The sequence below is a fragment of the Formica exsecta genome, unplaced genomic scaffold (assembly GCF_003651465.1).
Source record: "Formica exsecta isolate Colony F162 unplaced genomic scaffold, ASM365146v1 scaffold475, whole genome shotgun sequence".
Classification (NCBI taxonomy): Eukaryota; Metazoa; Arthropoda; class Insecta; order Hymenoptera; family Formicidae; genus Formica; species Formica exsecta.
Window position 1 is genome coordinate 214552 of NW_021851988.1, and position 13731 is coordinate 228282.

Genomic DNA, 13731 nt, shown 5'->3' on the forward strand with positions numbered 1-13731 from the left:
ATTGAAATTAAAATCTTTACATTATATTGAACTATTGTATTGTGCATGGCGTTTTTATTATCTCTTTCATCGACATATAATATATATGCAATTATTATTGCTGCGCTACTGCTTCTGCTGTTGCTGCGCAATAAAATTGCATGTCCAATTTTGCACATCAATAAATAAACATAAACGACAACAATTCAAGTGACAAATGCTTTTTTTACGTTCATATATTGTCATTATTTATTAAGTTCAAGAGAGGATTGCTTACATCTGCGTTTTGAGCTATAATACATACTATGTACATCGTGTCGTTCAGCAAAAGTCTCTCTTCATTTCGCGATTATCATTTGACTTTGCTGCTACTGCGACCGGGAATAAAGGTGGGGCCGTACGGTCCCCAGGTAAAACTTACAAACATCTTAAAGCTATGTCGTTAGTCTATTATTTTCAGGCTGCAGGACGAAAGTTGTTTCCTTAGAAATAGAATTTTTCTCTTTTACAACCGGTTTTGCATTTTATTAGGATTAAAATATAATGACTAAAATAAATTACGATATTTTTTCTCTTGATTTAAATTAACATAGCAACAGCGTATTTTATCGGAAGTAACCTTGCGTATTAAGATAGCTGCTAATTAGCACTGATTAATCGGCATAAATTAGAAAATACATTCTTTTTCACATAATTGTCAATGAAATTTTTTCATCATTTAATAGATACGTATCTTATTTAATAAATAATAACAGTAATATATGTATATATGATCGTGATCGTATAAGGTATTAATTATATATCACAAGGATAATTTAATAGTTTCTAAGTTATTTTTTTAAAGATTTGCTAAATATTATCTGAAAGAAGATGAAATGTATTACAGAGTCCGGATGAGATCCTCTGTGGGTTAAATTTCATTTCAAATTATTCAAATATTTTTTTATATCTCAATGTTTGTTCAATGAACGAGGAGATACATTTTTATCAATACACTATACAATGTAGTGTATTGATAAAATTGACAAGATTGTTAAAATTAATTGATGATCTCACTTGCTTGACTAGAACAGTAGCAACGCGAGCAAATGTAGGACAACTTTCAAAGTCCATGCAGCCTCGTCTCCACCTTGAATATTGATCCTCGTATTCTTGTCATACAGGTATACAACTACGTGTAAAATAATCTTGATCTCTATCGTTACCTTAAACTTACGTATACACTAATGATATTATGTCTATAATTCGACCAAACGCATTACTCAAGTGTCGCCTCGAAGCGACGATTTTCGTACAAATTACACCGAAGTGCCCCTTTCGTTCATCCGACAAAATAATCGTTATTTTGTCAATTTTTTTTCTCTACGCAAGATTACCTTTTTCTATCTCTCTTTCGCTCTTTCTCACAATCTATTATATTACAAAGTTCGGAAGCGAAATTTACAGGCTCGTTTACGTTCTTATATCTCTAAGGACAGAAGAAAATAGTTCGTCGCGCATAGACCGAATTATCGATTAACGATCTTCGCGAATCTTTCGACGCTCGTTGACGATTGACGACGGGAAGGTAAGAGGAGGGAGTAAAGGAGTATAAAATATCTAACGGTTCATAGAAAATCGACACTACTACCTCTTAATCTACGCTCTATAAGCTCACTTTGGAAGGTGACCGCGCTGCGACATATATTTTCCCGGAAGTCATCACAATGATTCAATGACAGCCTGTGTCGTTTAAAATGCACCATCCTCGATGGAAACGACGTTTCTCTTAATCACATTCAAGATCTCTGACAGTTTAGCGCCAATTAAATAATTTCTTCATAGTTTTTTTCACAAATATTAAATTCGCGGAGTTTGTCGGAATTATTCAATTCTCAGTTTAAAAAATCCTAATTATAAAATATTGGATTTATAATTTATCAAACATTGAATCTTTGTTTTATTACGATAATTACGTCTCTTAATTCACTGCAAAAAAAAATTCAGCTATTATGCATAACATATTTCCTGACGAATCCAATATTTATAAAAGAATCTTGTCGCCTAATCTTCTTTTTTAAGCTATCAGAAAGATCCTGCTCTTTGTAACAACCGTGATATACAATATCCGAAATATTCGTAAAAAGATTACAGCTATATCTACGACGCTAGTGTGCGTTCATTCCTTCGAGGGCCTTCCAATCGTGGCGATTCGTGCCCGCCGTACACGTTATTTTAATGTCACAGGTCGACTACAACTTACATATCCTTATCGCTAATTCTTTGACTAATATTTATCCGCACATACCCATTAGTAGATCCTTTTTATTTAGCGCACCAAAGCACAGCGCGAATGTAACACAAAATTTATGTATTTGGACTGCATGCTGAAAACGAATATTAGAGATAGATGTTGCCCTATTTAATTCGATCTGCAGGCTGGATTCCAACTAGGAGTCAGCCTGAATCTAGGAAAGCTAGGAATTTGAATCCAATTTGGATCTGATTTGGATCAATTTACTGTCATTGATTTCTTACTTTTCTGTTTTACATTCGACTGTACTATAGGATTATTTGTATCTCAAGTAAGAGGAAGCTCGCAGAAAAAAGAGACAAGATAAACACTTGTCTTAAACCGTTAATTTATCTCGATACGCGACGTTTTGAGTTTTTCGATTATATCATGTGATAAAAGAAAATCCACACGATTATACGAAATTTCAAGACTCGAAACGCGGCATCGAAAACATTGTAAAATAATGTTTCGTCCTTATTATTCATCGTAAACGAATAACGTTCACGTGGTGTACGAGATATTGGCCTAATATTTCAAAATAATTGATCTTCGTCGATGACGAAAGAATAATATAACATCGGTGGCGAATAGTTACTTATCGTTTTATCTTTCACTGCATTAAATAGGATCAGACCACCAAGTGGTTCGTCATTTTGATTCGCTATAATTGGCGTGATCATGAAGCAAACTTACGATGATGCTGCATTTAGTAGTATCGCAAGCCGTGCAGTATTCTTTTTCAAACTTTGAAGAAATACGATTTAAAATTATAATTTTCTCGTTTCTATACATATGTTAAAAGTAAAAATAGAGAATTTAACACATTTGAAAAAAGAAAAATTTTCATCGAAAAAGAATTACAACAAAGCTAGATTTTCTGATATCAAAAAGATTAAGACAGTTGGACTGATTTTTTTACTTAGAAAAGGCTTGCGCGCGCGCGCATCTAGGAAATCGTTGCGCGTTCTACGAAATCAGCCCGGTATTTCATCCCTAAAGTGGCGAAAGCTTCATGATGTCGCTGTTGAGATCGACACACGGCGCCAGGTCATCATCCAGGTCGAGGGGGCTGCCGTCCGAGCCGAGCGAGGAGGAGGGGGCCGCCATCGTTGCCGCAACGAACTCGTCGAGGAAGTCGAAGGAAGCCACCGCCTCGCGTTCCTTGTCCCCGTAGCGCACGAAGAAGTCATCGCCGCGGCCGATGATCGATGGCCGGGACGAGCCCCAGGTAGATGGCAACCGGAGGACGCGGTGCGCCTGGGCCGCCGACGCTGAAGAAACCAAGGGCACACAGCAGCGGGTCAACAGATGCTGCTCTCAGACTTCACTCGATCGACTCGATTTTGCGCTCTTTCTCTTTCTCTCTTCTCTCTATACCGGCTCTAGCAGACACAGAGTAGCTCGGCTTAGCACTCTCACGTATTCACGTCTCCCTCTCTCTCTTTCTCTCTCTCATCCTCTTTCTCTTCCTTCTTTCTCTTTTTTACGACCCCTCTATCCGTTCGTATATATCGCCTATCGCTTTCCACCGTCGCTTCACCGCACCGGTTACACCTCTTTCTTCCGTGGACTTTTTTTATTCGGAATTTAGGCATTTGGCGGGTGCACGACCGAATGGACGATGTAAATTGGACAAATTGTACGCGCGTACGATATATTATAATAGACAAAAGTCATGTAAACATTCCTAAAAATTATTTTTATTTTAATTTCAAGCTTTAAATTATCACAAATTTTTTAATGCAAGTTGAAACGTGGCACTTGAATTATTTTTGCCAAATAACCAGTAAAAACTAAAATATAACAATTATGTATATATTTTTTATATTTATAAAAATATCAATTTGAGGAATTAAAGTTCTAAAATTTGCATGTAATTAATTTATGACAAATTTTTTGTGTTAAATTGTCGCATGTTATTTGTCCAATCTACTTTATGACATGATTATGATTCGCTCGAAAATGATAAATTAATTAAAATCGCATTAATATGTAATTAAACATGTTACATGTTACGAAGTCGGGAAAAAGGAATCCATTCGAATAGGTTAATTTCACGTTGCTAAATTAAAAATGATCGACAGTGCGAGATTAATGATGAAATATAGGCAGACGTATAATGAAATGAAGCGGTCAGAAAGGAAGATGAAGATGCTGAAACGGTCTTGCACATGCCAATAAGATTTGAAAATTGTTGATTCGCTCGCAATACAATGAGAGAGAAAGTAATTATTCTCGATCTACCCTGACGCAATTCCACGTGTGATAAACTATTCCATTTTATAATACAGGATACACGTAACGTTCATATCTGTCTTATATTGCGCCGTACTTTTTTACTTTGGAAAGACATTAAATGACATTTGCACACCAATTTGCATTCTCGTCTAAAAGTCTTTATTGGATATTTTAAATTTTATTATATTTGCACTTTTCTAGGAAGATAGTTATATACACATCTCTCTTTGATTATCCATAAAACTAGTACATTTAAATAATTGCACTACGTTTGATTACACACAATAATCTCCTTGTATGCCATTTGATTTATATGTCTATTTGATTCTATATATATTATCAATAGTCTTTTATACTTAATATACCCTTGTATTTTGTCCACAAGACTTTCGGACGGTAATGTATGTGCCAAATAGGTCACGCAAATATACGTAATCGAGACGAAGAGAGTTGGAATTGCGTGAAGGCACTACGCCAGGAACGTTTTCTTTGCCGGTTAATAATTCTGTTAGCATAAACCAATCGTATAAGTCCGTTGTGGGCGTACACTGGTTCAGTTCAGGCCGAAATAGGCTCCCCGGCGCGGCAATGTATTCCTCCCAATTGGTCATGTCGCTTTTATAGAAATTGATCGTCACTAAGCCGAACTACGTAGCTTTTCTTGTGACAATCAAAGCACACCGCGTAGGAGCTACCATCTGAACAGAAAATATGGAAAAGGCTATGTACAGCGAAAGGGCTACTAGGCGCGAGCGTGAATTGTACTGTGATTGTACCGTGTTGATTGCTAGTATCGAGTAGACAAGAATAAAGCCTTAAAATGAGTGCATGATACGACGTGTGACGGTGCGACGTCAGTTTCGAATGTGTCAATTGTGACGAGATGGTGTAATAGTGTAGACGTGTTGCCATCTTAAGCTTAGGAAAGCAAGCGCTGCTCACACACCACCCACAGAATTTTCTAAAGAGTCATATTGAGCTTGTTTTCTTTCACAATATATGGCTATACGTCTCAGAATATCTAATTTATTATTTTATGGCTTTTCTTTGGGATTTAATAATGATAAAATAGTTTTTTTTGAATAAAGCACATAATGTGTAAATCTTATAAGAATAATACGAAATTGATTAAGAATTAAAATATTAGCTCTTATATAAACTAAAATCTGTGTCTGATGTAAAATCAGTGTAGCAATTTTGATCTTATCTATTAAATTGAATTGCGTACAAAATGATGATTTAGATATTCTGTATATAGGTAATATATACGCTAGATTTTTGTTAATCGAATACTTTAGCTTCAAGCTTTCAGCACTAACGATTAGTAAATTTCGTGAAAATTTCAAAAGAAAAGCGTAATGAGAATGGTTCTCGATAGAAAGCGTTAGACATTGAGATTGATAAAGATCGTGTAAGGTTAAAAATTATGAGTTTTGCGAAAAGGTGGTGAATGGTGATGCGCGGAAACGGCACAATAAAAGTGTTTACTTAAGAATAGATACCACCCAGGGACAAATACCTTTCTTTTGTCGTCGGTACCGATGTAATCTATGCAAGTGGCGGTAATCAGGTGGTTCATCCCCCGAATCACTGCCCGCCGAACCGCTGCTCGATGTCGCCGAGGAACTTTCGCTGCTTGCTAACATCACATCTAAGAGATTGGCTCTGGCCTAAACGGAAATATAATTGCGTTTTTGTGTGAAAATAAAAACATAGCGATAATGAAGTGAAGCAATTTATTCTTAAAATCTTTTATTTTAATTCAAAAATAATTATTTCATCAAATAGATAGAACAAATAGTTATTTTATCGAATGCATTATTATTTAGTTATCTTATTTGAAATTTATTAATGATTGGAATTTTGTATTTCGACGGGTAACTTACTTTAGGGTCGGTGAAGTCAATATCGCGTTCAACGTGAACCCATCCTGTCGGACAGCAGCAAGCGAGATCCAGTTTCTCTAGCACTACCTGCGATTCGTTGTTAGTGATAGCGTTAGTGTGATCCTCGCCCTTCCGAATCATACGATTCAGCTCGTCTATAACATCTTTGGACGTGGCGCGCTCGTGAAAACTTAATGTTCGATCTCTACCCTCCACGAAAAGAGTTGCTCGCGCCGGGCTTACCTGTGTGAATATTACGCAATCGTTACAGCAAGGCATTTTACTAGAAAATAAAATACTGATTTTATTTATAAATACAGAAATATAAATTAATACTAATCCGATATTATCATAGCGTTATTAAAACAATATTATATTGATAACTAATATTAAAATCATTAAGCAAAATAAATACCAGCAAGGTTTCGTATGGGCGAACAAATTATTTTTTTACAAAAGAGAAAAATATAAATAATTATACAAATTACTCTTTGAAAATTCTTTTTTCCCGTAAACTCGTGTATTATTTGAAGAACTTACAACTGTACTGGGCGTAGAGGAAGTCGCGACCTCTTCATCTTCCTCGGGAACGGCTCCCAATTCCGACGGCGCTACCGTTGTATACGAGATGCCGCCATTACACGAGACGGCACTTACAATCCTCTCCTCGGGTGCCAACGGTGGTACTTGTATCTGATCGAGTAGCTCATCGTTGCTGCTCGTTTCGATCGCGTTTCCGGTATTGCCGCTACTTTCTTGGACGCATGATCCTTCCATTTCCATGACCATTGCCTCTCCCGCGGAATCACTTTTGTTAGTGCCCACTTCTGTAACTACCGTTCAGAACCTCTTTAAATACTTTTTAGTATTTGACATTTCGCAATCTTTTATCGCTATGTTAAACAATATTTTTCAATTGTTTTTATCTTTTCTTATTATAATTATGTCGACGATAATTTGAGTGGAAAATGGATAATGCGATTTTTCGAATTTAATAGTAGATACGACTAATTATATTACTAATCGGAACCTACCTTCGGCCGAATGAGACATGATGTTATGCGGTTCCACGGGATTGTTCGGTAATTCCGCGAGATACATCTGTTGCTCGGCAATAAAAGATAAGACGCTTTGAAGTGCTTGTTCTCTATCCGGCGGCGGTCTGCCGCTCCTGGACGATGTACTAGCTAAGCTCTTGGTGCTCTCGAACTTTACTAGCCGATAAAAGTCTCTGGTAAAGTCGGTGCCGATTGACGGAGTATCGGGATCGTCGCTGCAGCCGGACAACGCTGCTGATGAACGTTTGCTTGAATTTTCCAAGACCCCTTCCTCGCTGCTCCAAGACGCACCGGGACTCGAAGCGTATGGCCAGGGTCCGGTCGCTCTCGCATCCATTAAAAGCGCGACCTAGGATGGGAAATAGAAAATTATCATTTGAAAGTTTTTTTTATTTGCAAAGGATATATTTCGAAAAAAAACACATAAACGTATCAAATAAGGTTGATTTTATAATTATAATTCAATTTTGGATGTTTTGTTATATTTTTTCCGATAAAATATAAAAAACTCACCTTATAATTTAAAAATTTTTAAATATGAACAGATAATAGGCAAGCAAAAATAATTATTCAATTAATAATTGAGCAAATATTTTCAATATTAAATATTAATTTAAAAAATTATAATAATAAACATTTGATTTGTGAAATAATATAGTATACGCGTTTACATTCATTAGCATTAATTAAACTTTGGTGAACTAAAATTTCCGCATAAGTAATATTATTATTTTGGTAACTAAGCGAACGCGTCACAGAACTCTCTATCGATATCGCGTGCAATCGATAAACGTACCAGTTCTCCCCCGGTTCTATCGGCGAGATAGCTCGCGCCGTTCCACAGACACTCGTTCGCGTCCTCCTCCAATTCCAGGAGATTATGCTCCTTGATTGCCGGCAGAGCGGGCGTGTTTGTAGCAGTCGGTTGCTCCTTCCACATTGCGGATTCATTTTGTACGAGGTCCTCCGTGGACAGGGAGAAGCTCCAATCTTCCAGCTCCGCTCTGTCGTACTCCAATTCGAGTAGGTCCCGATGCTGTTGCGCGCTTCTACTGTCATCGAGCCTGAAATCCGCGTAGAGATCTAATCAGTTTTACGTTCAATCGACGAGTGTCTGTAATCTACCGACTCCAGAGAAGCGAATACGATTTCTTTCGACTTGATTGGTTTCGTAAAATACGTGCATTGTTATATATCGTAACGCGAATTTTATAAATAAATATATGAACATAATTTGCATGTATCTTCGAAATATTTTTGCGAATTTTTTATTAATATGCTAAACTAATTAATGACACGTGAAGCAACATAGTTGCATAGCACTATAGTCGAATAACACATTAAAAAGAACTGAAAATTTATATCAAAGGAGATTTATATTCTCTATTCATTCCGCTTTCCTCGTTTCCTTAATCAAGCCATCATAATCCAGCAATTATACGCGAACAAACCTGAGCCATTGTTGAACGTACTCGGCGTCCCAGCCCTCCTCCTCTACCAGTAGGAGGGAGGACGAGCCCACGGGACTGGGCAGCTTATATGGTGTGAAATTCGCGGTAGTGGTGAGTTTGAGGCAGAGATGACTGTCGGAGAAGCTGCGCATCACGTGCTGATACGGTAGCAGATCCTTGGTCGGCGGATAACTGTGGCGCGGATTGATGCCCACCGTGAGATTCAGAGGTAGGAAGAGAACGTCCGGATCGCCAGCGTCGAGGGCGACGAGACGCGCGTCCGGCGACACGTCGGCCTCGGTCTCGTCGGTGGCCTCCTTCAAATCCTCGAGGCCGCGCGCGGATGGTTCCTGACGCGTGCCCTCGCCCTGAACGTCGCTCGACATGGTCGAATAACCCTCGTCGCGATTACCGCTCTCCGGACTCTCGCTGCCCTCCTCCTCCGAGGGTTTTTGCGCTGCGAACGTTTCGGTCAAGTAGTCCCAAATCAAGTAGTCCCCAAAATTTAGGAAATTCCAAATAGGCATGTCGCGGTTTTATCTTATCGCGTTGCATTGTATTTCATTATTGATGTTCAACATCATCTAAAGCATAGTAGAATATCGATATTTCAAGAGCGAGAAACTTGAGGATTTAGAGAGAGATTATTAAAATTAAGAGTCCACTATGGATGGGTTGTATTTAATTTCTCAATTTCTTACATAACAATTTGGATGCGTGTATGAATTAGGAATATGTGACATTTGTAATAATGTGATCTACAATTTACAGAATATAAAGTATCCGCGATTGCAAAGTGCAATTTATTCTGAAAAATATATCGAATCGAGAAACGAAATCATAAAAGAAAATATAAAGCTGGGTTGATAGAGGATTTTTATGAAATTAGCAGTTGCAATTTTATTTAATTTTTATTTGCAAATATTAAATTTCACTTTTTGATATGGATTATATTCAATCCTGCCATGCATTTAATACAATTTGATAAACAAAATTTTCAAAACGGTCTATCTAAAATTTAATTATATCTATTTTAAATACACTTAACTTTTTACGAGACAAAATGTTAATCATAATGAAAGATTAATACCAAGAGGTCTGTTGCGTCGGCACTTAGTGGCCGCCATCACGGGTATCTGTAAGTTGAGGGAACGCGGCCTCGACAGAGGTACCCAAGAAGGGTCCAGGCCCAAAGCGGCCACCAGGGCAGCCGGACCGGCCTCAAGAATTCCTTGAATCAGTTCGGTGGGACTTCCGGGACTGGCAGCCTGCGCCAGGATTCCCGACAGTGCTCGGTTCTGAGCCTCGAGCTCTCGTATACGTCTTTGCAATGCGCCTATTTCTTCCCTGAGACCCTGAAAAGATAACCAATTGACCGTTAGCACTCTTATCAGATTTCTTGGTGATATTGTTATAAGAAGCATATTAGCAGGTAGGGAGAAGCATGTTAGCGGCGGATTAATCCTTTTAAGACGATATTTTTTAAGTGAAACTGATAAAAATAAATATATGCTTGATCAACTTAAGCAAAACGAAGTATAATAATATAACAGACTGAGTTAGTCTCTGTATATCACAGCAAAATTTAAATATTTATTTTAATATTAATAAACATATTAATCATTTAATATTCGTATTAAAAAAATGCTTACTATATTTATGAAGATATATATCAATTATGTACTTTTTTTCTAAACTGTTTATTTCTTTAAAATAGAAATAGCATATAATATCAGCGAAAACATATCCTTTGGCATTACTCCTCGAGTCTTCAAAGGATTAATATTCCCGAACGACATTAGCGCGTTCTTCTACAAATGAGAGATTAAATATTACATTATAGGATGCTAAAAAACTACCAAAAAATTAATCGGACGCTAAAATTCGTTTAAATAAAATATGGAATAGAACAAAGTAAAGAATCTTTTCTCTTCTATGAAAATCAAAATTCAAAGTTGTATTTTTTCAACTTAATACGCAAAAGAAAAGTCTTTCCGAAACTATATGTGTTTATAGAAATTTCTCTTCCAAATTTTCTAGATAATTTCAAAATTTAAAGACATTATAATTCTTTTGCATCCTATGTAATAGTCCTCATAAAGTACGCGTCTTTACGCGTAGTAGCGGATGCGAGCTGTTCGGAAAGTATGAAAAGAGACAGAAAGAGAGAGAAAAAGAGAGAAAAAGAGAGAGGAAGTGTGGTAACGAGAGCATAGCGATGAACCTTTTGGGATAGGAGAGCGCGGACCACCTGGTTGGCGACGTCGTCCAGGCACCGCTCGTATTGCCGACGTTGAGCGTCGGCGTCCCGCGCCAGGGCCGCGTGCTCCGTCTCCAGGGTCGCCAGACGTGCCACGAGCGCGGCATGCACTTCACCAGCGCACGCTGCCTCGAGACCGCGCAGCTGACCTCGCATCGACTCGTTCTCCAGCTGTAGCTTCGATATCTGCGCCTGGTACTGGTGCACGCGTGCCTGCAAAGTAAGCGTGCGACACGCGAAAATTATCGTATTCGTATCCGATCGGTGTCTCCAATTACACGAAATGTTACATATAACAACGTAGGATAATTATAGCTATAAAAATATATTTTACTAACGCAACGTAATAATATGTACAATGATTAGTATAATGTGGAATTTATTATAACAGTGAGAGGATTATGTTTCCCAGTTAACATTTTATTAACACAATATAACAATATATTAATGTATAATCTGAGGATTTTATTACTTTATTTTTATTGTTACTATTAGTTCATTAATACGACATTATCATAATTATTGTTTAATTAATTAATATTGAATATAATAATTATTATTCTTGTTGGCACTTTTAGAACATGAAATATACGTAAGGTTTTACTTTGAAATATTAAACATTTTAACGATGAAACTCTGGATATTTTACTGAAGTAAATTTTAGTTAAAATTATCGAGAAAAAAAATATAAAGCTAAAGTTTAGAGATCAGTTTATAAAAGTATATTTTTTCAAAATTATATTACAATTATTTGATATTTTCTATGTATTGTATTTTATTAAATATCAAAATTATATAATATAAAAGGCGATTTTTAATTTCCGGACGTTTTAATTTCTAAAACAAGATTTGATAGATTTCCTGATCTATAAATTGAAGACATAAATTATATTACTCGCGGTGAATACTTTGAGTGTACATTCGGTAGTTCTAATCCTATTTAAAGCACATTCACACACGATCATAATCTCGGCGTGAAAGTAAAAAATTGCGAGCCGACGAAGGCCAGAAGTGCTCCATAAATATCCCACACGTTATAGCACGCGTTAAAGCTCAATTCCCGACAGTCGTTAAAATTAAGCGCTAATGGATTGTTTCGATCCTATCAAGCCTGAGTGACTCACTTGTCGTGGTCGCTCCTTGACTCCTGGGTGTTAAAGATCATGTTCGTGTTTTTAACTCGGTCACTATAGGAAAGAAAAATTGACCGGTCGGATCGCGGAGATTTAAATACTTCGTTCAAAGTAAAACGGCTGTTTCCGCAATTATCTCGGCAAACGGTCTCATTACAGAACGGGGAACCCGTTCTTAAATTATCCATTATTAAAATACCTGGAACATTCGCGAGTGTATCTTCTTACTTCTATTCTTAAATGGATGTAATTATGCCGTGGCATTCGTGACGATTGCCATTTGCTTCTTAAATTATCCGTTCGCGAAAGTACATGTGAATAACGACTTCAGATGCATTTAGGCATTCGCATTTTTATTTTTTCTTTGATTTAATTAATTATTAAAAATTATATTTTATAAATATTTTTTAATTTATCGGCTTTATCGGCTTTTGAAATTAATGAAAAATATATAATAATAATTATATGAGTCTATGTTCTACTTTTTCCAATTTTATTCTTGAAAAATGCTTCTATATTTTGTGGAATATTTTTTTAAATCTTTTTTTAAAACACCACTATTGCTCATACGCTCTTTTTAAGATAAAGATGTCTTTAATGTTTAATAACTTTTAGTATCATCAGGGATAAGGAGTTTTAGTTTGCACCTGGGGCTTCTAAAAACTTTAACCCGTCACTGCCTCTATATACCAGGCCTCCTTCCATCCTCGAATGGAAGTAATTACGTTCGGTGCGGCTCGTGATCATTCGCTTCTCTTATTACTTTTTGCCTCGAATCAGGACTTGAGTTTTTAAACGGCGGAAACAAGTCGGAAAAGTTTCGACAAACGATCAAGCACATTGTTTACCGACGATGACGACGAAGACGACGACGAACCGTTCGCGACTCGCGTTCTCGAGCGCGGTAATAATAACCGGCCGTTATTAGCAGAAAGGCGTTTAACGTTGAATTAGGGCTGCGGAGACCTCTGTCGGGGACAGGGGTGCTAATAGAGGGTGCGTGTGTCTGATTTATAACAGTCGGCCCTCGCTAACACACCTCCGCGTCGCACCGAGCGAGGAAACCAACGATTTTCTGTCGTTCCCTGGTCTAAGGGGGAGTAAAAATGCAGACCGTCTGCCTTCTGCGAATTCTCGTCGACGTGCGTTACTTCTTGACACAGAGCGTCTCGAAATTCTCATGTACGTTCCACTTGATGAAATAACCCAAAATCCGAAAAATGGATTAATCTTGAATCTATTTTTTTTTTTGTAATAAAAAAATCAGTTGATTTGGAGCTCATTAATGGAGATCGAATTTCCTTCTCAACAGATTTCTATAAATGTATAGAAAGAGAAAGAAATTTGTTTGATTATAATATTTAACTTTATTACAATATTTTATATACTCTTCATATTGGATATTATAGTTGAAGATTAGTTGTTTCTTCAATTTCTTTCTTCATTCAAAA

At 37.0% G+C, this 13731-nt stretch overlaps 1 protein-coding gene across 4 annotated transcripts in view; it reads right to left on the reverse strand.

The window, feature by feature from the left end:
- Positions 1-187: 187 nt before the first annotated feature.
- LOC115241277 overlaps positions 188-13731 on the reverse strand; it is a 264967-nt gene continuing 251423 nt past the window's right edge. The window contains exons 8-16 of one of the 4 annotated variants that reach the window (XM_029816948.1): positions 11112-11360; positions 9978-10242; positions 8888-9344; positions 8233-8500; positions 7413-7785; positions 6919-7205; positions 6379-6621; positions 6012-6162; positions 188-3525 (exon numbers count right to left, since the gene is read on the reverse strand). In XM_029816948.1, the coding sequence (XP_029672808.1) occupies positions 3248-3525; positions 6012-6162; positions 6379-6621; positions 6919-7205; positions 7413-7785; positions 8233-8500; positions 8888-9344; positions 9978-10242; positions 11112-11360 (2571 nt within the window). In that variant the 3' untranslated portion in view covers positions 188-3247. Of the gene's footprint in view, positions 5191-6011; positions 6163-6378; positions 6622-6918; positions 7212-7412; positions 7786-8232; positions 8501-8887; positions 9345-9977; positions 10243-11111; positions 11361-13731 lie in introns of all 4 variants that reach the window. The other 3 variants (XM_029816947.1, XM_029816950.1, XM_029816949.1) reach the window with 3 other exon arrangements.